The 24816-nt window shown below is 43.7% G+C and overlaps 1 protein-coding gene across 1 annotated transcript; it reads left to right on the forward strand.

Annotated features, from left to right (window-relative positions):
* Positions 1-7405: 7405 nt before the first annotated feature.
* Positions 7406-24446, forward strand: LOC120060693 (5'-nucleotidase domain-containing protein 2-like). Its single transcript, XM_039010093.1, has 14 exons — positions 7406-7911; positions 12427-12611; positions 12740-12814; positions 12907-12962; positions 13038-13131; positions 15879-16007; positions 16521-16581; positions 16709-16811; positions 17332-17433; positions 17522-17603; positions 17691-17777; positions 23204-23344; positions 23512-23576; positions 23707-24446. The coding sequence occupies exons 1-14, from the start codon at positions 7554-7556 to the stop codon at positions 23966-23968; spliced, it is 1800 nt and encodes a 599-aa protein (XP_038866021.1). The 5' UTR covers positions 7406-7553; the 3' UTR covers positions 23969-24446.
* Positions 24447-24816: the final 370 nt, after the last annotated feature.

Here is a 24816-nt window from a genome sequence, read left to right on the forward strand (position 1 = left end):
CTGAACCGTTCCCGTCTCCTTTAGTGATGGCATTCTGGCTCTTTTCAGTGAGCCGGCTCGTTCGGCTCAGCTCACCAAAAAGAGCCGGCTCTTTTGGCTCCCAAACGGCTCTTTAAAAATGTTTAAATAGGGAATAGCATTTTTTCAAGTCAAACAGTTTGCGATAGTTTGACTATGATTGGTATTAAAACAATTCTAATTAAATTAAATTATACTCTACCTTAACCACAATGTGTTTAAAAATGCTTTGGTTTGTTATGAAAAAGAATGCTATTAAACATTTGCTTATAACAACGTTTTAATGTATATAAACAAAGTGCATATAAATCTGACCATTCAAAACGAATACAATCTGAACAGCATAATAGAATATTGCACCATATCAAAGAAAAAATAAATAATGTGCAAAACTGCAGCATCCCACTTAAAACATTAAACTGGTCCCTCTTCTCTCTCTTTGTTGCCATGTTATAACCAGCAGCACACAGAAATGCTGACCATATTTTGCTTTTATGAGAGATTTGCATTAAGAAATGCAAGCTGCCTCACTTTCGAGGGGCTGATGCGGTTTCTTCTCAGTAATTAGTTGTCCTGTTTTCAAGAAGACCCTCAGAGGGAACGGATGTGGCCACTATGCAGTCTCCCTGTCATGACTTTAGTAAGCCGTGGGTAGACAGAGGCCTTGTTCTTCCACCAGCTCAGAGGATCTGCAGATCTTTGGAGGAGGGGCTACTCCAAATAGGATCGGACCTCCATTATGGCATCTGCTGAGGGATTCCTTTGTGCTGCATCCCCAGTTGCTCTCTCGTCAAACAGCAGATGTTTGTGGCACTACTGCTGGTGCTTCTGCTCTATCTGAACCCTCTCTGTTGCCCTGGTGCTTGAGCCAGCTGACCGCTGGGGCTGTCCCTCCCTGCTGCTGAGGTTATTCTTTGAAGAGCCTCATCAATGTCTCTGGCATCACTGAAGGCTAATTTCTTAAATCTGGGGTCATGTGCAGCGGTTTCTGATATCACGTGATTATATTCCATTCTGTTGAACTTTCTGTCCATTGATGAGCATAGGGTGTCCATCAACTCTGTCACATGTCCTATGGTTACATTTGCTTCTCTCTGGCGGCTGGCTGTGATTCGCTGCAGACCCTTACACAGGAGTATCATTTTTGAGGCTGTCACATAGCTGAAAAGAGAGAACAGTAACTTATTAGTTCAGGTTCATGTTTTCTCTACTGATACTACATTATCATCTACTGCGCATATACACATATAATACTGGATTAAATAATGATGTAGTAATAACTGCTTACTGTACCTCTCTCCACTGATCTCCACAGTGACCTGCTCAAAGGGTTCCAGGACTCTGCACACCTCCCATTCCTCTTGGGTCAGAGCATCAACAGGTGCATTGACAATGGCCAGGGTAGAGATGATGGCATCCTTTGACTCAAGAAACCGCTTCAACATATAAAATGTTGAATTACACCTTGTAGTACAGTCTTGTTCAGGCTTCAGCTCAGGCAGCCCCATCTGGCTTTGTGTAGACTTTAGTTTTTCAGCACCTACTGTGCTCCTGTGGAAGTATTCCACAGCTGCTTTTACTTTGTCCACAGTGGGCTTCATCACCTTGAGAGCACCTCTTACAATCAGGTTGATTGTGTGGGCAAGACATGGATGATGGGTCCATTTTAAAATGTTCATGGCTTTGGTTATGTTAACTGCATTGTCGCTAACACAACAGACCACTTTTCCATCTACTTGCCATCCTCTGGCCACTCTCAACAGTTCCTCTGCCAAGTTCTCTGAGGTGTGTCTGTCGCTGAACTCAAAGCAGTCCAGAAGACAGCTAGACATCGAAAAATCTTCAATGAAGTGACATGTAAGAAGTGGTTACCCTTGATGTTCAGCAGTCAGTGGTAAGGCAAACTGCAGTAGCTTTTTGGACTCTTTCCGGCACTGAAGCCTGTGTGCTCTCGTACAGGAATGAGGGATTTTGAAAGGGTTTTCCTGCTTGGAATTGTGTACATTGGATTTAGACTATTGCTATAATTTCTAAAACCTCTGTCCTCCACAATCGAAAATGGCTGGAAATCAGTGGCAATCATTTTAGCCAATGCAATATCAATTTGGCCTTGTTTTGCTACAGACATAGACGTTTGGCATTAACTGGTCCAGAGAAGACTGTGTTGCTGTGGGTCGCGGAGTAGGCCTACTTGAGTGAGTGGATACATCTCCAGGTGTGGAGGTACTGGCTACACCACTATCACTAGCAGGCCCGCTAGTTTCTCGAAGCTCTGCTACAGCTAGCTTCACAGTTTGGTGCACAGTTCCTATATGCCGGTGTAGGTTGTGCGTAGAACCGGCTTTATATGAGATTTGGTTTTGGCAAATTCTACACTGTGATCTAACATTGTCTACATTATTAAAATGCATCCACATGTGCTTCCAACTCATTTTCCGGCTGTTTTCGCAGCTGTCCTTCCTCTCTCCTCGGCTGCTAAGTGTGTGATTGTGAGTGAGTTGGCTCGGGCCTCCCTCACGCATCTTTGGTTCATTGGTTGACACTGCGCGTCTGATTGACAGGAACAACAAGTGAGGCTGTTAGTCTGAGCAGACAGTCAGAACGTATGTGTGCGCTTGAGCATTTAGGCCTAAATAAAAAAAATCGTTCTTTGAATTAGTTAATTCTATTCAATTAAATCTTTTGATTATTCATATCTTAATTTGTTTTTATTTTTATAAATACAGTTGAAGTCGGAAGTTTACATACACTTAGGTTGGTGTCATTAACTTGTTTTTCAACCACTCCACAAATTTCTTCTTAACAAACTATAGTTTTGGCAAGTCGGTTAGGACATCTACTTTGTGCATGACACAAGTCATTTTTCCAACAATTGTTTACAGACAAATTATTTCACTTATAATTCACTGTATCCCAATTCCAGTGGGTCAAATGTTTACATACACTAAGTTGACTGTGCCTTTAAACAGCTTGGAAAATTCCAGAAAATTATGTCATGGCTTTAGAAGCTTCTGATAGGCTAATTGACATAATTTGAGTAAATTGGAGGTGTACCTGTGGATGTATTTCAAGGCCTACCTTCAAACTCAAAATCAAAAGAAATCAGCCAAGACCTCAGAAAAAAAATTGTAGACCTAAACAAGTCTGGTTCATCCTTGGGAGCAATTTCCAAACCCTGAAAGTACCACGTTCAGGCGTTTGTACAAACAATAGTACGCAAGTATAAACACCATGGGACCACGCAGCTGTCATACCGCTCAGGACAGAGACGTGTTCTGTCTCCTAGAGATGAACGTACTTTGGTGCGAAAAGTGCAAATGCGAAGAACACCATCCCAACCGTGAAGCACAGGGGTGGCAGCATCATGTTGCGGGGTTGCTTTGCTGCAGGAGGGACTGGTGCACTTAACAAAATAGATGGCATCATGAGGATGGAAAATGATGTGGATATATTGAAGCAACATTTCAAGACATCAGTCAGGAAGTTTAAGCTTGGTCACAAATTAGTCTTCCAAATGGACAATGACCCCAAGCATACTTCCTAAGTTGTGGCAAAATGGCGTAAGGACAAGGTATTGGTGTGGCCATCACAAAGCCCTGACTGACCTCAATCCTATAGAACATTTGTGGGCAGAACTGAAAAAGCGTGTGCGAGCAAGGATCCTACAAACCAGTTACACCAGCTCTGTCAGGACGTGAGCTAGCTAATTGCTTACAATGAGGGAATCTTATTTGGACATTTGACTACTTGAGCAGTAAGCCTAGGTTTACATGTACAGTTATGTAATCGATGTGATCGTACATTTTCTGTGTTTCTTCAATGTATGCCTTGTTGTTTGGCTGGCTCTAAATGTGTATTGTTGATGCCGATGGCCATTCCCTTAGTTACACATAGCGAGTCTACACAGCCTACACATAGTATATACAATAATGAAATCACCTGGTTCCAACATACATGGCAAGTCAAGAAAAGTCATTGTAACTTGTCCACATTGCAAACTGAAGTTAAATTAGAAAAACTTCAAAACACATTTACGAAGAAAGCACACACATTGCTTTGAAACAGTGTCCGAGGAAAGATTTTTGGCATGTGAGTGCATTGATGTGAGAAATGGTGTGTTTGCAGTCGAAAATACATTTTCTGGTCCAGCAACACCCATACATGTTGTGAAAAATACTTGGGCTAATTCAGTTCCAACTGTGTTCAAAACTGTTATGCATGCAGGAGTATAAAAAGCTGTTGAATTGTACTTTTTCTTTACTTTCACATACACTGTGTTCACAGAAACAATCCTCAGATCTTGTCCCCTGGACCTTGGAGAACTTTTGATGTGGATGATGTTCAGATGAGATATTCCTATAAATTATTCCACTGAACTATACCACTTGATTGTCATTCCTTTATTGAACATATTACCTTGTTCACACCACAGGGCCTACCAAAGCAAGGTTTCTCAAACAACTGTGGGGTGTTTGTTTTGATGGTAAGATGCTGGCTATTCAGTATATTATATTACTCCTATTTTCTGTTATAACATATGTTATTATTATTTCTGTGCTTGCAGCATGCAAAGCACACTATTGTTATTGCTCATATTTTTTCTTGTTTATTATTCTTGACACTTTTTTGGACCTATTTCCTACAATTCTTTACACTACATACACAATTCATACATCAAACTCCTGCAGAGCTGGATGCTGATGTGACATGCTGTGACTTCCAGGGGGGGGGGGGGGGGGGGGGGGGGTCTTCTACATCCTGAAATATATTCTTGGGGGGTGGTATTATTATTATTTACTATTATCATTATTGTTGTTATCATAACTATCAAACTATCAAACAACCTACTCTTTCTTAACTTACAGTACGCTCTGTACATTGCAATGGAAGCACAGTGTATTTCACTGAGGTATGTATAAATTATGAAATTCTCATCACTAGTGGATATATGTGATTTTCTTTTTCAAAGGAAAACATGCAGCAAATTAGGCGATGGTGGTGCCTAGTTCTCCTGCAGAACTTTTCCATTCCATTCCATAAGTCTTAAACATTATAAACACGTTTCATTTGCATCCTTAAAATCACTTGTTTCACTGTAGCCAGACTGACCTGAATATATTTTCATATTGAATGTATGTAAGCCAACACTTCCTTTGGCCGCCTTTCCTTCCAGTTCTCTGCTGCCAATGACTGGAACGAATTGCAAAAATCACTGAAGCTGGAGTCTTATATCTCCCTCTCTAACTTTAAGCATCAGCTGTCAGAGCAGCTTACCGATCACTGTACCTGTACACAGCCAATCTGTAAATAGCACACCCAACTACCTCATCCCCATATTATTACTTACCCTCTTGCTCTTTTGCACCCCAGTATCTCTACTTGCACATCATCATCTGCACATCTATCACTTCAGTGTTAATGCTGAATTGTAATTATTTTGCCTCTATGGCGTATTTATTGCCTTACCTCCCTAATCTTCTACATTTGCACACACTATACATTTTTCAAATTTTTTCTATTGTGTTATTGACTGCACGTTTGTTTATGTGTAACTCTGTGTTGTTGTTTTTGTCGCACTGCTTTGCTTTATCTTGGCCAGGTCGCAGTTGTAAATGAGAACTTGTTCTCAACTGGCCTACCTGGTTAAATAAAGGTGAAATAAAATAAATAAAAATGTATGCCATTCACTCACTAAGGTCTGAAGAAGAGGTTGAAAGATCGAAAAAGACGGCGAAAACAAAACACACTACAGGTAGGAGGTGTCATATGATGAGTGGTATAGTCTTAAACCAATGTTTAAAGACTTAACCCCCCCTATCATATGATGAGTGGTATAGTCTTAAACCAATGTTTAAAGACTTAACCACCCCTATCATATGATGAGCGGTATAATCTTAAACCAATGTTTAAAGACTTAACCCCCCCTCTCATATGATGAGTGGTATAGTCTTAAACCAATGTTTAAAGACTTAACCCCCCTCTCATATGATGAGTGGTATAGTCTTAAACCAATGTTTAAAGACTTAACCCCCCCCCCCCAATATATTTCAGCATGATGTAGAAGATGTCCCCCCCAAGAAGTCACAGCATGTCACATCAGCATCCAGCTCTGCAGGACCAGGTACTGTATTGGCTATTAGCTAAAGTAAGGTGCATTCAGGTACACACATCCCTAGAGGTTCCCTTACATTACTTAATGACCACAATCTGTTTTCTTTCTAGACGATACTGGAAACAAAATGCACAGAGAACTGGGAGCTGTGAACTGGGTATGTAGTCTACTGTGTGTAATGCTGAAGGCTTGATGCATGGCAAGATATAATAGTTGTGATGACTTGTTGAGTAGTTATAGATATCACTGAAAACCCCCTTTAGTAATAGGGGATTTTGTTTGCATGGTGGTATTGTGAAAGTGGGGTGTAATTTGTCTAGATCACCCAATAAGACACAAGTCTTAATATTTATTCTTCCTTTTTCTTCAAGGAAGCAGATGTTCTTCTAAGGGACACCCTAGAGGCAGCAAGGTGGTGCGAATGCCAAACATTTAAAGGCACTGTTTCCCTCCCTAGTGTAATTGGGATGGACGGGGAAGACCACATTACAACCCTTAAAGAACTACGGTTGTATGATGGCCTGGATGAAGAGGAAAATATTCTCCTCAAGGAACCATTCACGTTCCAGTTCCAGAGAGATTATGAGATGTTCTATGTGGAGGCAGTTGACAGCAAGAACATGACTGTCTTTTAGAGGAGCAGGAGTGAAGTCATTTTTGAGGAGTGGTCAAACCTTGTTTTTGTCTGCTGTGTTAATTGTGTTGTTTAGTAAAGATGACGTAGAAGTCACCCGAGTCTCTGATCTCTTTACTGGAGCTGGTATATCTTATTGTACAGAGCACATTCAGCTTGTCAGTATGTCTATATGGTATAGTCTGTCTCCATTCTCATGAGGAAAGTAAATAGCAATAAAAATCAGGATATGTAGTAACTGTATATATATGCTCAATTAAATAGTATAATTACAAAGTTATAAAATTGATCAACACAATTTTAACAGTACATGACATACATAACAAGTATGTTGTTCACTGCAACAATATCAGTAACTTGTCTCAAATATAGCATGAAGCAAAAAGTTTTACAACACATGTGCTGGTACCACTTTATATAATATTTCTTACGATCTTCAAAAATGAAATACGTTTGTATTCAACGTGTGCCTTGCACAAACGTGTGTGTTCGTATTCAGTGTCTGACTGTCAAACCTCAGATGGACAAAAAAAAAGGTAAGCGGGGTCAAACGTTTGACTCCGCCCACATCGAGTCCGGCCCCGCCGTTTGACTCCGCCTACATTGAGCCCTGCCCGAACTGCACACTGCAGTCAGGGGTACTTGGAGAGTGAGAAGTCAGGCCTTTCATATCTGCATGTTATTTATTTTCTGTAAGCAGGTACCAAGTTCATTGGTCAAGTTCCGTTAAAGCAATTGTAAACTATACCGGTATATTTTTACGCATTGGTTTCGCCGTTTTTTCTAAGAATGGCCTGCAAAAAAGTGGGTACTACACTGGGCCGTGCATTATGGCAAAACGGTAGCAGGACACCACCTCTTTCAAGATCTTCGAAAATTATAAACTTTTCAACAAGCAGGGAATTGAAAAGTGGAGAGAATAAATGTAAAGATCAAAGCTGTGAATCAAATTGCAGGTCGGCGGCGATGCCTTTACCTGCCGCTTGCTCCTCTACACCTGCCGCTCAAAGACATCAGGTTGGGGGCAAGAAGGTTCCCGAGGAGCCGTTGACAGTGTCTGGACGATCTTACTCCTCCACCGCCCCAAAAGCAGATCATAGGACGTATTTATGGGCACGTTATAATGAGATGAAACGGCTTGTGCACGGTAAGTAGTAGACTGACCTCACAGTTGTCCTTTGTCATATTTCCTCCCCCCAAACGTACTGCAAATTGAGAAATCATGTGACTAAACTGAATAACAATAAGAAATGATACTATGAAACAAAGAAATTATATAAAGAATGATAGCAAATAGCTTTGGAGCACCTTAAATTATTTTTTGGGCAAAAAGTCAAACTCTGCTCCATCATTCATTGAATCAGATGGCTCATTCATTACGAAACAAAATGATACTATGAAACAAATAAATTATATAAAGAATGATAGCAAAAAGCTTTGGAGCACCTTAAATTAAATTTTGGGCAAAAAGTCAAACTCTGCTCCATCATTCATTGAATCAGATGGATCATTCATTACAAAACCCATTTATATTGCCAATTACTTTAATAATTTGACGAGATTAGCAAATGTATGCATGACATGCCAGCAACAAACGCTGACACTACACATCCAAGTATAACTGATGAAATTATGAAAGAGAAGCATTGTACTTTTGAATTCTGTAAAGTGAGTGTGGAGGAGGTGAAAAAATAGTCTATCAACAATGACAAGCCACCGGGGTCTGACAACTTGGATGGAAAATTACTGAGGATAACGGACAATATGGCCACTCCTGTTTGTCATATCATCAATTTAAGCCTACAAGAAAGTGTGTGCCCTCAGGCCTGGAGGGAAGCCAAAGTAATTCAGCTACCCAAGAATAGTAAAGCCCCCTTTACTGGCACCAAATAGCTGACCAATCAGCCTGTTACCAACCCTTAGTAAACTTTTGGAAGAAAATTGTGTTTGACCAGTTAAAATGCTATTTTACTGTAAACAAATTGACAACAAACTTTCAGCATTGCTTTTGGGAAGGACATTCAACAAGCACAGTGCTTACACAAATGACTGATGATTGGCTGAGAGAAATGGATGATAAAAAGATTGTGGGAGCTGTTTTGTTAGACTTCAGTGCGGCTTTTGACATACATTATTGATCATAGTCTGCTGATGGAAAAACGTATGTGTTAGGGCTTTACACCCCTGCTATATTGTGGATAAAGAGTTACCTGTCTAACAGAACACAGAGGGTGTTCTTTAATGGAAGCCTCTCCAACATAATCCAGGTTAAATCAGGAATTACCCAGGGCATCTTTCTAGGCCCCTTACTTTTCTCAATCTTTACTAATGACATGCCAGTGTGTCTATGTATGCGGGTGACTCAACACTATACACGTCAGCTACTACGGCGAGTGAAATTACTGCAACACTTAACAAAGAGCTGCAGTTAGTTTCAGAATGGGTGGCAAGGAATAAGTTAGTCCTAAATATAAAAAAGATATAAAAGCATTGTATTTGGGACAAATCATTCACTAAACCATAAACCTCAACTAAATCTTTAATAAATAATGTGGAAATTGAGAAAGTTGACATGACTACACTGCATGGAGTAACCCTGGATTGTAAACTGTCATGGTCAAAACATGCTGATACAACAGTAGCTAAAATGGGGAGAAGTCTGCCCATAATAAAATTTTGCTCTGCCTTTTTAACAACACTATCAACAAGGCCCTAGTTTTGTCAGTTGTGTGGTCAGTTGCCACAAAGAGAGACCTCGGAAAATTACAATCGGCTCAGAACAGGGCAGCGCGGCTGGCCCTTGGGTGTACACAGAGAGCTAACATTAATAATATGCATGTAGATCTCTCATGGCTCAAAGTAGAGGAGAGATTGACTTTATCACTACTTGTTTTTGTAAGAAGTGTTGACATGCTGAATGCACCGAGGTGTCTGTTTAAACTACTAGCACACAGCTCAGACACCCATGCATACCCCACAAGACATGCCACCAGAGGTCTCTTCCCAATCTACAAGTCCAGAACAGGCTATGGGAGGCGCACAGTACTACATAGAGCCATGACTACATGGAACTCTATTCCACATGAGGTAACTGATGCGAGCAGTAGAATGAGATTTAAAAAACAGATAAAAATACACCTTATGGAACAGCGGGGTCTGTGAAGAGACACACAGGTACAGGCACACATACACATGATAAGACACACACTCTACACACACGTACACATGGATGTTGTATTGTAGATATGTGGTAATAGAGTAGTGGCCTGAGGGAACACACTTAATGTGTTGTGAAAAGTGTTATATTTTAAATTGTATATAACTGCCTTAATGTTGCTGGACCCCAGGAAGAGTAGCTGCTGCCTTGGCAGGAGCCAATGGGGATCCTTAATAAATACAAAATACAAATACGCTCAATGTCGGCAGGGTAAACTTCAAAGGATTCCCATCATGTGTGATGTGCGTACACTTATAGTGATGGGTGCTGATGGGGAGGGATTCAGTATTACTCCCCATCTGCTACTGATGTGAGTCTTGTCATGTCCTGGTTGAAGACATTACTGTATGCACAGGGATTACATGAGTTCATCCTCTTCTAGACCAGTGCTGTAACAGTTCATCCCTTCCCTAGGTTTGAAAGTGGGTCAAGCATGACAGCTGGATGGCAATCCTGTCATTGGTCTTGTTCTGAAAAAATGAAAGTCAGACAAATTGTTGTAACCAACATACTCTATAATTCTACAGGCTATATTCAAAAAACGATCTCAGAACCAATCCCAAACCCCTACAGAACAGGGCATGGTCTCTGACGCACTCTTTCTCATTTACTCACTAGCCATATGGTTGCATATTCTGATTCATTATCTACTCCTTCTTTAGATTGTCATCATTATGTCAGCGCACAAACACATAGCCATAACCTCCACTATAAAGACATAAGAAGGATCAACCTTGGTAATGTAGGTAGAGTTAGAGGAGAGACACAAATCTGAGAATGAGGTTACAAGCTAGATATGGTCAATCTATCACGTTGACGGCCAGCTGCTGTCACTTGTCTCATCCAAAAGGCCTTGGCCCACTTATCTGTCATAGACAGCTAAAAATGAAACATGGTAGCGTCGTCATATTCCAGGGATTTAGTGATAGATTGGGAAACCGTTGGGTGATCCTCTTTTTAATCTGAGTCTGTGTGTTTGCTGTGTGGCTGTTATGATTGCTCTGGAAGAACCGGGTTGTAAACACGCAGAGCAATACACAAATAGACACTGACCATGTTTCCATAAAATATTTTTTTGCGAGTAAAGTACATGTCGGATAAAACATTTAATGACACGCCTGATTGAAACAACATTTTTCGATAAACTTTCCAAATGTCGACAAAACAAAGTACGCTAGACAAGGTGTTTTTTTTGTGTCGGTTAAATTAATTATGCGAGAAATGTTGGTGGAAACGCGTTTGTGCAAATATTGATATAATAACCATCATATCGAAATCAACTTGGAGTCACACTATGACATGTTGTGCGGTCCTCCCAGTGAAGTTTATCATAATTGATTTCATCTCTAGCCTAATAAACCACATACTTTGCTGATGAGTCGTAGTGATGAGCTTGACGCTCCTTTCCAATAAATATCGAGGGTCTTATTCTGGTGACATGATAATCGATGCTTGGCTGTGTAACAGTATAACTTTAGTACGTCCCCTCGCCCCGACACGGGCGCGAACCAGGGACCCTCTGCACACATCAACAACAGTCACCCACGAAGCGTCGTTACCCATCGCTCCACAAAAGCCACGGCCCTTGCAGAGCAAGGGGCAACACTACTAATAGGTTTCAGAGCAAGTGACGTAACTGATAAAAACGCTACTAGCGCGTACCCGCTAACTAGCTAGCCATTTCACATCCGTTACAGCTGCAGTTTGACAAATAAAAATAATCTCGCTCTTTTGTCCATAATAATAATCTGATCATGTAGGCTATCTGTGCGCTGTAGCCAACAAAGCGCAGATAGCGCTGTTGGTTAGAGCGCACGTGCCAATACCAGACTGGGCACACTCGCTATAAAACATTGTGAGAAAACCATCAGTAGAGTTGAAAATTCGATGGAAACCCATTTAACTTGTAATTTTTTATTCGTTCCATGGGAATTTTCCCTCAAAAGGTATTTGCATGTGCGCTAGGCCTAGGTCATCACACACAGCCTTTTATTTGCAACATGTCATTTTGATGGAAACATCTCTGGTGGGAAAATACGCACATTGTTTTTATGCTGATTTTAGAATATTCACATGAAAATCAGGGATTTTGCTAAATTTTTTAGGTCCAGTGATTTAGATTACAAACACATTTGGCTGTTTGTTTGTGTGTGTGTGCAAAAGTTAATTTGCCTCTAAATCCTGTTCAGTGTTTCACATTTCTTACCCCCTATGATTTCCCTGTAATCCTGTTGTTGCTTGCCTCACTAAGCTCAGTACTTTGCTTCAGGTACAGTGTACTCCTGCTGTACAATTGGCATCATCTAAAAAAACATTAGTACTTAACATTGAAGTCCCAAATGGTATAAAGCTGTAGTTATGTCATCTCTGATGCCATAAACATAGTATCAGTCTATTATGTTGTCTCTCTATTACAATGTATGTCTCTGTGCTGTCTCTTTCCAGACCTGATCCCACCAAGTGTGTGTAACCTGCTCAACTCCTCCACTATCTACGCCAACAACGAGGTCAGCCTAGCGGAGGTAGACATCTATGGGTTTGACTATGACTACACCCTGGCCCTCTACTCCGATGCCCTCAACACTATGATCTACAACACTGCCCGAGACCTCCTCATCGAGCACTTCAAGGTGTGTGTTCTCTAACTAACCCGCCAATAGACTAGCACATATTGTATATTCAGTTCTCCTGATAATTCCATGTAAGAGTACATTTGTGTGCCCTTCTAATCTGAGCATCTTCTGCTGTTGTTTGACAGTACCCTGAAGGTATCCGCAAATATGACTACATCCCCAACTTTGCTGCACGGGGTCTTCACTATGATATTCAAAAGGTAAACCCCATAAAGCAGTTCTGCCCCTCTTTTAAACATCCAATCTCAAGGTACAGTGCGTTTACAGTACTATATGTTTTGTCTTCCCCCAGGGCCTCCTGATGAAGATAGATGCTTTCCATTACATTCAGCTGGGGACTGTGTATCGGTGAGTTCTGTTTATGGTTGGTGAATAACACTCTGCAATGTCAGTCAGTGTACTAAAACTGTGTTGACCCTATAGGGGGCTGAACCCAGTTCCAGATGAGGAGGTCCTGAGGCTCTATGGGGGGACGCACCATGTCCCCCTGCACCAGGTCAGCGGCTTCTATGGAAAGGTCAGTTACTGTGTCCTTGAAGAATACATTACCTCCAAAGTTGCCAGTTAAAATATTCACTCTGAGTGCATTGACAGGATCAAGGTATTTTGTTTTAATCTGCCACCAACAGTTATGAGGACAGGTCCTACTTAAAATGACATTACCTTTAGACGCATACAAAGCTCTCCCTCGCCCTCCATTTGGCAAATCTAACCATAACCCTATCCTCCTGATTTCCGGGCTCTAACCCGGAAGCTTATAAGAAATCCCGCTATCCCGCTATGCCCTCCGACGAACCATCAAACAGGCAAAGCATCAATAAAGGACTAAGATCGAATCATACTACACCGGCTCCGACGCTCGTCGGATGTGGAAGGGCTTGCAAACTATTACAGACTACAAAGGGAAGCACAGCCGAGAGCTGCCCAGTGACACGAGCCTACCAGATGAGCTAAATAACTTCTATGCTCTCTTCGAGGCAAGTAACACTGAAACATGCATGAGAGCATCAGCTGTTCCGGACGACTGTGATCACGCTCTCTGCAGCCGATGTGAGTAAGACCTTTAAACAGGTCAACATTCACAATGCCGCTGGGCCAGACGGATTACCAGGACGTGTACTCCGAGCATGCGCTGACCAACTGGCAAGTGTCTTCACTGACATTTGCCAGTAATATCAACATTTTTCAAGCAGACCACCGTAGTCCCTGCCTAAATGACTACTGACCAGGAGCACTCACGTCTGTAGCCATGAAATGCTTTGAAAGGCTGGTCATGTATCACATCAACACCATTATCCCAGAAACCCTAGACCCACTCCAATTTGCATACCACACCAACAGATCCACAGATGATGCAATCTCTATTGTACTCCACACTGCCCTTTCCCACCTGGACAAAAGGAACACCTATGTGAGAATGCTATTCACTGACTACAGCTCAGTGTTCAACACCATAGTGCCCTCAAAGCTCATCACTAAGCTATGGACCCTGGGACTAAACACCTCCCTCTGCAACTGGATCCTGGACTTCCTGACGGGCCACCCCCAGGTGGTAATGGTAGGTAGCAACATATCCGCCACGCTGATCCTCAACACAGGGGCGCCTCAGGGGTGCGTGCTCAGTCCCCTCCTGTCCTCCCTGTTCACTCATGACTGCACGGCCAGGCACGATTCCAACACCCTCATTAAGTTTGCTGTTGACACAACAGTGGTAGGCCTGATCACCGACATTGATGAGACAGACTATAGGGAGGAGGTCAGAGACCTGATCGTGTGATGCAAGGACAACAACCTCTCCCTCAACGTGATCAAGACAAAGGAGATGATTGTGGACTACAGGAAAAGAAAGACCGAGCACGCCCCCATTCTCATCGACGGGGTTGTAGTGGAGCAGGTTGAGAGCTTCAAGTTCCTTGGCGTCCACATCAACAACAAACTAACATGGTCCAAGCACACCAAGACAGTCGTGAAGAGGGCACGACAAAACCTATTCCCCCTCAGGTGACTGAAAAGATTTGGCATGGGTCCTCAGATCCTCAAAAGTTTCTACGGCTGCACCATCGAGGGCATCCTGACGGGTTGCATCACTGCCTGGTATGGCAACTGCTCGGCCTCCGACTGCAAGGCACTACTGAGGGTAGTGTGTACGGCCCAGTACATCACCAGGGCCAAGCTTCCTGCCATCCAGGACCTCTATACCAGGCGGAGTCAGAGGAAGGCCCTAAAAATTGTCAAAGGCTCCAGCCACCCTAGTCATAGAACAGCTAATCAAATGGCTACCCAGACTATTTGCATCCCCCCCTTCTTTGCTACTGTCACTCTCTGTTATTATCTGTGCTTAGTCACTTTAATAACTCTACCTATATGTACATATTACCTCAATTACCTCGATACCGGTGCCCCCGAATATTGACTCTGTACCGGTACCCCCTGGATATAGCCCCACTATTGTTATTTACTGCTGCTCTTCAATTATTTGTTATTCTTATCTCTTACTTTTTTGTTGTTGTTATATTTTCTTAAAACTGCATTGTTGGTTAAGGGCTTATAAGTAAGCATTTACTGTATTCGGCGCATGTGACTAATAAAATTTGATTTGATATAAGCATTGTAATTTGTAAGCTCGACTTTTGTCATTACTCTTTTAGCAACTGACAAGCAACATTTCACTAATCAAGTAAAAGAGCTAATCTGCTTCAGGATGTTAACGTTAAAACCCTTTTGTAGTTTGTTTGTAATTACAGGTTATTATTGGACAAATCTTAATACATCTCTAGATGTGGTCTGACAGTCTGACTGTGGCATAGTGTTTGTTCATCAGGTTCAGTCTGTAGGGCCAGGGGCTTTGATGTTTTCACACAGGTTCACATTCTTTACATTCTTCTACATTGAATGCGGCACTGTGGAGGGAGCACACCATGCCTCCCCTGCCTTCTAATCTTCCATCACAAACATACGCCCACTACCCACAATCCTCTGGGTCTGGCACTGGGATCCCTGTCTTTATAAATTAGGGATTAGCTCTGTGTACAGGCCTTGCTCCCTGTGGACACTGGTTTACTTTTTTCCTCCATGGAAGGTAACTGGTTCTAAACATGGTGCCTCATTTGAGCTAGAAGCATTAGGTGGTAATATAATGTTTATAAATAAGTATTTCATGTACATTTTGAAACCGCATTTCTCTAATCACACCCAATTTAGAGTCATGGTAATACTGTATATGTTTTATAAGCATACAATAAGCAACTGATTTATCATCCATAGGGACCCAAGGTTAAGCAGTTCATGGACATCTTCTCCATCCCAGAGATGACCCTCCTGGCTGTGGCCAATGATTTCTTCATCTCCAACGACATCGAGTACGATCCCGAGCACCTCTACAAAGACGTTTCAGTGAGTGTCTCAGCACACGCTCATGCCATTTATCACCTTGTGTAATGTTCTTTCCCTCCCTCTTGCTGGTTTTCCAAACCCTCTGCCAGGTTAATTTGACCGTTTGGACACAGTGGGGGTTTTCAGCACCAGGTTCAGATCTCTGTCCTCCTCCTAGAGAGAGGTTGCCAGGGATTCAGACATGTGGACTAATGAACAATAGCTGTTCTCATTCCACACTGGGGTCAAAGGGTTTAGATTACAGTTTGTCCTTTTCAGATTCACTTTGTCTGCCAGAAGAAACAGAAGTGATCTAGCTCTGACTTTATCCTCCCTCATCCTTTTCGTAACCAAGCTCTTCTGCCTGTTAGACTGGGTTGGAGTAGAGAGTGTGATATTCAGAACCTGACTATATGCACTATGAGCATGTTGAATTTATCCTTATCTGTAGGTACATGTTGTAACTGCATTTAAGTAGATTCATTGGCACTTGTTATTTGCATAATGCATAATGTATGTTATTTTTATCCTCAGGAAGCCATTGGAATGGTTCACATCAAAGGCTACATGTACAAATGGATCATGCAAGATCTGGGTGAGCGATGTTGGATTCTGTTTGTGGTCCAGCCAAATACCTTATTTTCAGAAGACTGCAGAATGTTAAAGTTTTACATGTTGTTTTTGTTAATGTCGTTATTTTTCCCCTTATTTCACATCCATAGAGAAGTACATTTTGGGAGGGGATGAGACTTATGCTGTTCTGCATCGCCTGGTCAGCCACGGGAAGAAACTGTTCCTCATCACCAACAGCCCCTTCAGCTTTGTGTGAGTGTCCATCTGAGGATGAAGACCCAGGGTCATGTTGGTTTGAATGACGTATTGATTGGTTGGTAAATTGATTACAATTACGCTGGATCGTGGAAGAGGATGAGTCATTCTCCTAATGTCAATTACTTGTTTTCATGGTTACCCAACATGATTGACAGAGGAAGCACAAACACTGACGTATCATTCAGTCAGAACACTATTGACGAATGGGAAGAGTGGGCAGAAGCACTCACAGTCAGTCTGCACAGTATATTTTGGTGAATGGAATGAGCCACACCTCTGTTGCTTTCTCTGTAAGATTGGTCCAATCCACAGGAGGTTGGTGGCACCTTAATTGGGGAGCATGGGCTCGTGGTAATGGCTGAAGTGGAATAAGTGGAATGGCATCAAATATATCAAACACATAGTTTCCATGTGTTTGATGCCATTCCATTCACTCCGTTCCAACCATTATTATGAGCTGTCCTCCCCTTAGCAGCCTCCTGTGGTCCAGTCACTCTGATGTCTCTGATTGTAGGGATAAAGGCATGAGGTACATGGTTGGGAAGGACTGGAGGGACTTCTTTGACGTGGTCATCGTTCAGGCAGACAAACCACACTTCTTCAATGACTGTGTCAAGTGAGTATGGAGTGTTCTTGTTGACCAGGTTGTCATGGGTTTATTGGGACCATATTCAATTTGCTCGCCAATGTTGCCCCTTTTACAGACCATTTAGACGCCTGGATGGAAATGGTGACCTCCAGTGGGACAAAATAAACAGTCTGGACAAAGGACAGATCTACAAACAAGTGTGTACACCTTCAATATTAAACTACAAATCTCATGACCTCATCTCCCCCTTAACAGAATACTGAGACATTTAGTTTGTGTTTCAGGGAAACCTGTACGACTTCCTGAGGCTGACAGGCTGGAGAGGGTCCAGTGTGCTATACTTTGGAGACCATCTCTACAGTGACTTGGCTGTGAGTGACTATTTTATCTTGCTATGATTGAAAAATATGATTTGGTTACAAAATCAAAGGACCATTCAAATAGATAGAAAACTCAGTTTCCAGGTTGGTAGTAACCACTACAGCAATGCCCGTCCAAAACAATGAGGAGACAGTATTTCCAGTTTAGGGGTTTTTAATGGACAGAAAGGATCCACACATACACACATACACACACAGGTCTGACCACTCTTGAAACTGACAGATGTGGTTCTGTAAGGGAAATAATAAAAACATAGACTCTAGCCATGCAGCAGGAAAATATGCCTATTTGTCTACTAAACAGGCTTGTGGCTATCACCACAAATGAAAAACACTAACAAATGGCTAATGTTACTAGGCATGCTAACATACTAATGCATTCTCAATGTAAATGCTAAAGCTAGCACTAAGGCTAGCGGGAGCGCCGAGCTAGCTAACAAACTCAACATAAATGTCAAAATACAGGCAATACTTAGCTTCAAAACCAACGGACATAAAGATCTTAAGGCACTTACATTTTAGATGCATGCATAATAAAATGTTAGATAGCAAGGACATTGTCCACAAGAGGAAAAAGGTAGCAGAGTGAAAAAGGTGGTGCTTGTCAGGATGGAAAGCAATGTTATCTGGCTTATGCCCTGCCATGCTAGGGGTCCTAAATTAATTAACCTGAAGTCTTGGCAATAGAGGCTGCTGATTGGTTAATATAAGAATGACTGGGGTGACCTTGGTCAAAAAGAAAACTAAAGGTGGTTAGGGTCTGAAAACTGCCTGACTAAACTAACCAGAAGGGAGTGCTACAAAGCTGGCCGTTTTTTTCAGCCGCCCCCAAATGTGGGGCCAGCTAAAGGTCAGTAGCTTCTTGAGGAAGGGTGGACAGCTGGATAAGCCGAGCGACAGGCCTGACGTAGGTTCTGTCTTTGACTTGGATCTCCACTGTCCTCACTTTCCCGTCTGCTTCAGGGATAACTGACTTGACAGTTCCAATTTGCCAGAGCGCTCTAGAAGACTGATTGTCCACGATCATCACAATGCTCCCCACAACAAGGTCTTCCTTACCCCTGTGCCACTTTTGGCGGGCTGCTCTCCTCCCTTGAAATGTGTTCCTCAATTGGACAAGATCTCAAAAGGGCTTTCCTCTGCGAGTGATGAAGCATCTCAAAAGCATCAGGAACGAATTTGTATCTATGTTCGACAATAGATCCACCTGTACAGATGACCCGTCTCTTTTAATTTCTTCGGCCAATCTTGATAACATATGGTCCAAAGCATTCCACACATGTAGTATAGAAAGTCGGCTTGTAGAACTGCAGTTGGGCTGGAGGCAGGTCAGCCATCTTAGGTATATCTGTCTGGCCTCACCATGCTGGAAGTGACAGATAGCTGCCCTCCCCTCAGAGGGACAAACACCCTCTCTGGGCCTGGGTACCGCGGCTGCTTGTCATATTTCTTAATTAGTAGCCTTGTGACCGGATTACATCTCCGAAAGCGACCTCCAATACGGATCTTTCCGGTGACGTTGTTGTACTCTGGGGCCAGAGTCACCAGACGGCTGCTCGGAGGAACTGGCTTTACCTGCTTCTAGTAGGGAGAGGTCTTCTGGGAAACTCTGACTGGGCATGTCAGAGAACTTTGAGTTAGGCTTGCTTGAAGTTGTCAGCTGAGGATCTTTTGGCACTACTGTCCGTCTCATGTAGTGACTGCATTGTGGCTTCCACTAGCTCCTAAAAAGTGTCTTTACTGGGAAACATCAGGGAGAGATAACTTAGTGTGCGCTGACAGGAGTCCATATAAAGTAGGCTTCCACAACCCCTGTTCTTCGTCAGGAGGTACTTTGTCACGTCTTCTTAGCCAAGATGGCTGTGCCTGCCATAGGAAGGGAGGACATTGATTCCAATGTATATGTTCTGAGAGCTGAGACAGTATCTTGCCGCGTATGATAGCATCAGCTGGATTGCTCTCTGTGTCCACGTAACGCCAGGCCTGGGGATCCGTGAGCTCCTCTATTTGTGCATGTCTTGTGCCCACAAATACTTTGTACCTGCTGGAGTCTGACTGGAGCCAGGTTAGGACTGTTGTAGAATCCGATCAGTATGTGATGTCATGGATCTCCAGGGTGAGTTATCTTCTGAGGGCCACTGCCAGCTGGGCACCGCTGAGTGCATCGCAGCGCTCGAGTCTTGCCATTTTGGAGCCACTCTTGATATTGCTGCAAGGAATGCCACCTAGACCCGCCCATTGGCATCTTCAGTGCGGAGGTATGCGTCAGCAACATACGCACGCTCTGAAACATCACTGAAGACATGGACACTTCTTGTGCTGTCTAGGAGGTCCATCTTGGCAGTGTGACCTGAGGCAAGTAAGCCATGCGTGGAGATTTTCAGGTAGATCTGGGTCATCCCAACCCCTTTTCTTCTCTCAGAGCCTCTGGACCATGGCGTTGGCCTGTGTGGTGAATGGTAGAGGTCTTCCGAAATGGACTTCGGGCTTTCCCACCTAGACCCGGTATGCGGAAATACTGTGAGCGAGTGACAATGGGAGCAGGGAGGACGGAGGAAGAGACAGTAGCCAACCAAGCTGACTCGTAATATAGTAGACTAATAGCTGCCATAGCTAGGTTATCTATCATCAAATATGATTATGTAGTACCTGTTTTGACTGCATCAAACCCGGGAGAAACTAGTTCAGCTACCTAACGTTAGCTAGTTAGGCTAATTGAGGCTGCAGTGCATGCGCTTTCTCATCCTACAGTTACAAATAAAAACAACAGAATATTAAGTAGCAGCCTACTTGTTGGCTCTTGGTCGTTGTAGCCTATCCTTCTCCTTTAACTTTTAATTCCGTCATTTTAATTTCATCTTCCATTGATTAGACTAGATATCGCCTAACTTTTGCCACACACAGAGGCTCTATGACTGTAGCCTATTGCCGCTTTGATGACTTATGATTGGCCAACAACAACAACAAGCTACACACGCCACGCTACACTCTCGAGAAAAGCAAGAGCAGCAGCATTAATGATAACCTTTTTTTCTCTCCCTCTTTCTACTGCAGCTGTCGCGTTCGGATCTGTACGGGCCCTTCTGGACAAGTCAGTTAAAATTATACATACCCAAGACCCGTGACAATCATATCAGATCTGACCCAGACCAGTGACAATTTTTTGAATTCTGGATCCGGACCTGCTCGGGTCCCGGATCAGGTCTCAGGTATTCGGGTCCAGATGTATTCGTGAAGACCTCTAGTGTATGGGATGATGAAGCTGAGTGGATCGTACTGGCTGGCAAGGATCCAATATATGTTGCGCATGGTGGGCCCAGCTTTCTCCATGTGACCATGCTTGTAGACCAGAGTGTCAGACAGACCTTGCCATTGTAGTCCAAGAGTGCGCCCTTGGGGTTCCACACCATCCTGGGTGAACCAGAGCTCACAAAGAAGTACTGAACAGGCAGTGCTTCTCCCATGACCTTTCCCCCGGAGACTGGTACTGGTACAGGCTTTGGCTTTGTCCTTTCTCTGCTCACCTCTGGGGAGGATGGTGGTGGTCTTGGGGAAAGACTTGTCTTTACGCTGATCTCTGCGTGAGCCAGGGTGGTCCCTGCCTTGGTCGCAGCTGAACTGCGTGCCATCTTCTTGCACTCTCACCTCGTACTCAAGCCACTCTGCCAGGTGAAGTATGGTTGGAATGGGTGTCTTTGGAATACCTTGGTGTCATCACTGTCCATTAATCCTGCGATACGCTGGAGGGCAAGCTGGTGGGGCTGGCCAATTCAGTTCTGTGAGGGAATCCAAGGTGGTTCTGTATGGGTACGTGCTGTTGCTGTAGGAGTCTGCAATTAGCAACGCCTCTTCCAAATTCAGGTGGTCAACAAGTATATGAAACTCATTCTCGAGGGCTAACTCCCGTGGGTTTTCTTTGACGAAGTTGGGGATGTTAGGAGTTGGTTCCGGTAGGTGCGCTCCCAGCTGGACGGAGAAGGTGTGCGGTAGTGGACAGGTGCGTGACAACTACGATCAGGTGAGTAGTCGTGGCGATCAGGTGAGGGCTGATGACAGCGATCAGGTGTAGACTGACAGCGGCTGACGATGGCTATCAGGTGTGGCTGACAGTGGGGTTCAGGTGTATGCTGACGGCAGCAGCAGATGGCTGTCAGGTGTTGGCTGACGACGGCGGTCAGGTGTCGGCTGGCGACGGCGGCGGTCAGGGGTAGGCTGGCGACGGCGGCGGTCAGGTGTAGGCTGGCGACGGCGGTGGTCAGGTGTCGGCTGGCGACGGTCAGGGGTAGGCTGGCGGCGGTCAGGTGTAGGCTGGCGGCGGTCAGGTGTAGGCCGGCGACGATGGCGGTCAGGTGTCGGCTGGCGACGATGGCGGTCAGGTGTCGGCGGCGGCGGTCAGGTGTCGGCGGTCAGGTGTCGGCTGGCGACGGCGGCGGTCAGGTGTAGGCTGGCGACGGCGGCGGTCAGGTGTAGGCTGGCGACGGTCAGGTGTAGGCGATGGCTCACGACAGTGAGGATTTGATTGAGTTGATGATGACAATGATGATGACTGGTTTGGGTCGGGGAGCTCTCTGATCCTGAGTTCTTCAATGAGCTGTTCGATCTTATCACGCTGCCTTTGTGACCTCAGTGTGTCCTCTCTGGTTGTCACCAGCTATGCCAGCTCAGGCTGACGTTGATCTTGATGACCTCGAGTCGGGGTGTGCCTGCTGTGGGGTGCTGGTGAGTTGGCAAGCGATGAGAATGAGGCTCCATCCTCAATGTTGCGACGCAGCCTGGGAGGTGAATTGAACTGCTGGATTCTCAAGCGGATGAGGTTAGCTCTTCCTAATAATTCCATTATCTCACACCTCAACTTGTCACTTTCCTCTTCAATTAGCTTCAGGCACGTTGCGAGCGTTCTGGAAGAAGAGTGGGTGCTTCTCTCATCTTTTGTAGGAGTTTAACTGCTGCTGGTCTGGTTGTGAGAGAAAGTAATTCCTCCCATAGCGACCTCTACTTGTGGTCCCTCGTTGGGGTGGTCTGTATGGTGTTCTCTTCCTTGACTCGTAGCTTACCTCATAATCGACTAGACGATTTGGAGAGCGAGTCTGATGGCGGGGACGAATTATTACTTGTGGAAGTTGTTCTCTGGTGACTGCCATCCTTGGGCTTTAGCAGGTATTGCTTCCGGCTCATAAAGTCCATATTTTTCAATGATGATAATGATAAACTAGGAACCAATATACAACACACATATTGAACTCCTATGAACCCAATTATAACAATTATTAAATGTGTGTTCATGCTGCCTGCTGAGAGGTGAAACCCAAGCTTACTCTTTGGTGAACAAAAGATTCTATTGTATTATATTCTTTCACTCACTAATTAAACCTTGGAAAATGTTTACTGTCCTTTACATGGTATTCTCCCTCTTCAAGGATCTGATGCTGCGTCATGGGTGGCGTACAGGAGCCATAGTGCCTGAGCTGGATCTGGAGACCAAGGTGGTGAACACAGAACAATATGCTCAGAGCCTCACATGGCTTCAGGCCCTCACAGGCCTGCTGGAACGCATGCAGGTACACTCCTCTGGGGAATAGACACTGGCATGTTTTCCCTTCTCCCCATATAACATACATACAAGGTATCTTTTGAATTCATTATTTGAATAAGGAGTTGTATCTGTACATCGTAAGTATGATTGTCAAGTTTTTCCCATACAGACTCTTGTCATGTCCTTTTGTAGATGCATCGGGATTCACAGTCTAGGGAGGTTCTGCAGGATTGGCTGAAGGAGAGAGAGGAGCTCAGGTTGGTCAGATGGATTTAGTGGTACTGATTGAGTACCTTTTACTCTGGACAAGTGATATATCTGCAGAGCCTGAAAATGACCCACTTGTATTTCTATTATCTCTTCCTCTCTTGTCCCTTTTTATTACAGACTAAGAACAAAGAACCTATTCAACCCCCAGTTCGGCAGTATCTTCCGCACCTGTCACAACCCCACCTACTTCTCCCGCCGCCTGTGTCGCTTCTCAGACGTCTACATGGCCTCAATCAGCTGTCTGCTGAACTACGACCTCTCCTACACCTTCTACCCCCGACGCACCCCTCTGCAGCACGAGGCGCCCCTGTGGATGGACCAGCTCTGCACTGGCTGCATGAAGACCCCCTTCCTAGAGGAGATGGCCCACATCCGCTGAGCCAACAATGGGTTCTCAGAACTGGGTTCTCAACATGGACATAAAAAAACAGCCCACTAGGGGGAACTGTAGATCAAATAAGCTTAGGTTATTGCTCTTACTGTAAGTGAACACTGTGAGTATTATCATGGCCTATATAGGAGTTACTCTGTGGCAGACCTGATGTAAGTTAACTAATCATAGACACGAAGGAATTTGTTTGCACTTTATAAACCTTAATCACCCTTCATTGTACATTATTAGTTATTAACTTGGGTAACACCCATCTCTGTGAGACTGGCACACAATACAGCTGGTTGCATTTGATGACCGGCATGCAAAGACAGACGAAGCATGTGCCCATAATGGACACTGTCTGTTCTATAGAGAAGACATAGCTAGTAATGTATGTTGTTCATTATGTATGTTGAAAATACCGTAGCTGCTTTTAAAACCTGTTTTTGTGCCTGTATACATTCAATAGAGTATATGACCAAATTAAAATATATTTGTCACTGATCTAACACGAGGCGGCCAGTAGTTTCATTTGTCATGATGTTGCATGTGTCGCCTATGATTGTTGAATGTCCATAAAATTGTTGAATGTCCATGAAATGGAATTATGCATCGTGAGAACTAAATGTATAAATCAAGAAATGTGTATGAACCTTTGAGGTAGGCATCTATTTGAATGGATTAGAGCTTTTCCCAAGTCTACTACTTCATCAGCTATCACATAGGCTAGGTCTAGGCTACTTACTATCATGAAAGCACTTTGCCAGGAAATGTTTCCAAAATGCATTTTTACATTTCATTTCACGGCTGTCATCAGTCAGAACTTCGAGAAAAGACAACGGTTCCACTGCCAA

This window comes from Salvelinus namaycush, chromosome 16, assembly GCF_016432855.1.
Source record: "Salvelinus namaycush isolate Seneca chromosome 16, SaNama_1.0, whole genome shotgun sequence".
Classification (NCBI taxonomy): Eukaryota; Metazoa; Chordata; class Actinopteri; order Salmoniformes; family Salmonidae; genus Salvelinus; species Salvelinus namaycush.

What these genes read in the sequence shown, in the direction of transcription:
- LOC120060693 (XM_039010093.1), top strand. Translation starts at nt 7,554, where the DNA reads ATGGCCTGCAAAAAAGTGGGTACTACACTGGGCCGTGCATTATGGCAA. An exon ending in ACCTCTACAAAGACGTTTCA is followed by an intron (nt 16,008 to 16,520) that starts GTGAGTGTCTCA and finishes TTTTATCCTCAG; the next exon opens with GAAGCCATTGGAATGGTTCA. An exon ending in AACAGCCCCTTCAGCTTTGT is followed by an intron (nt 16,812 to 17,331) that starts GTGAGTGTCCAT and finishes CTCTGATTGTAG; the next exon opens with GGATAAAGGCATGAGGTACA.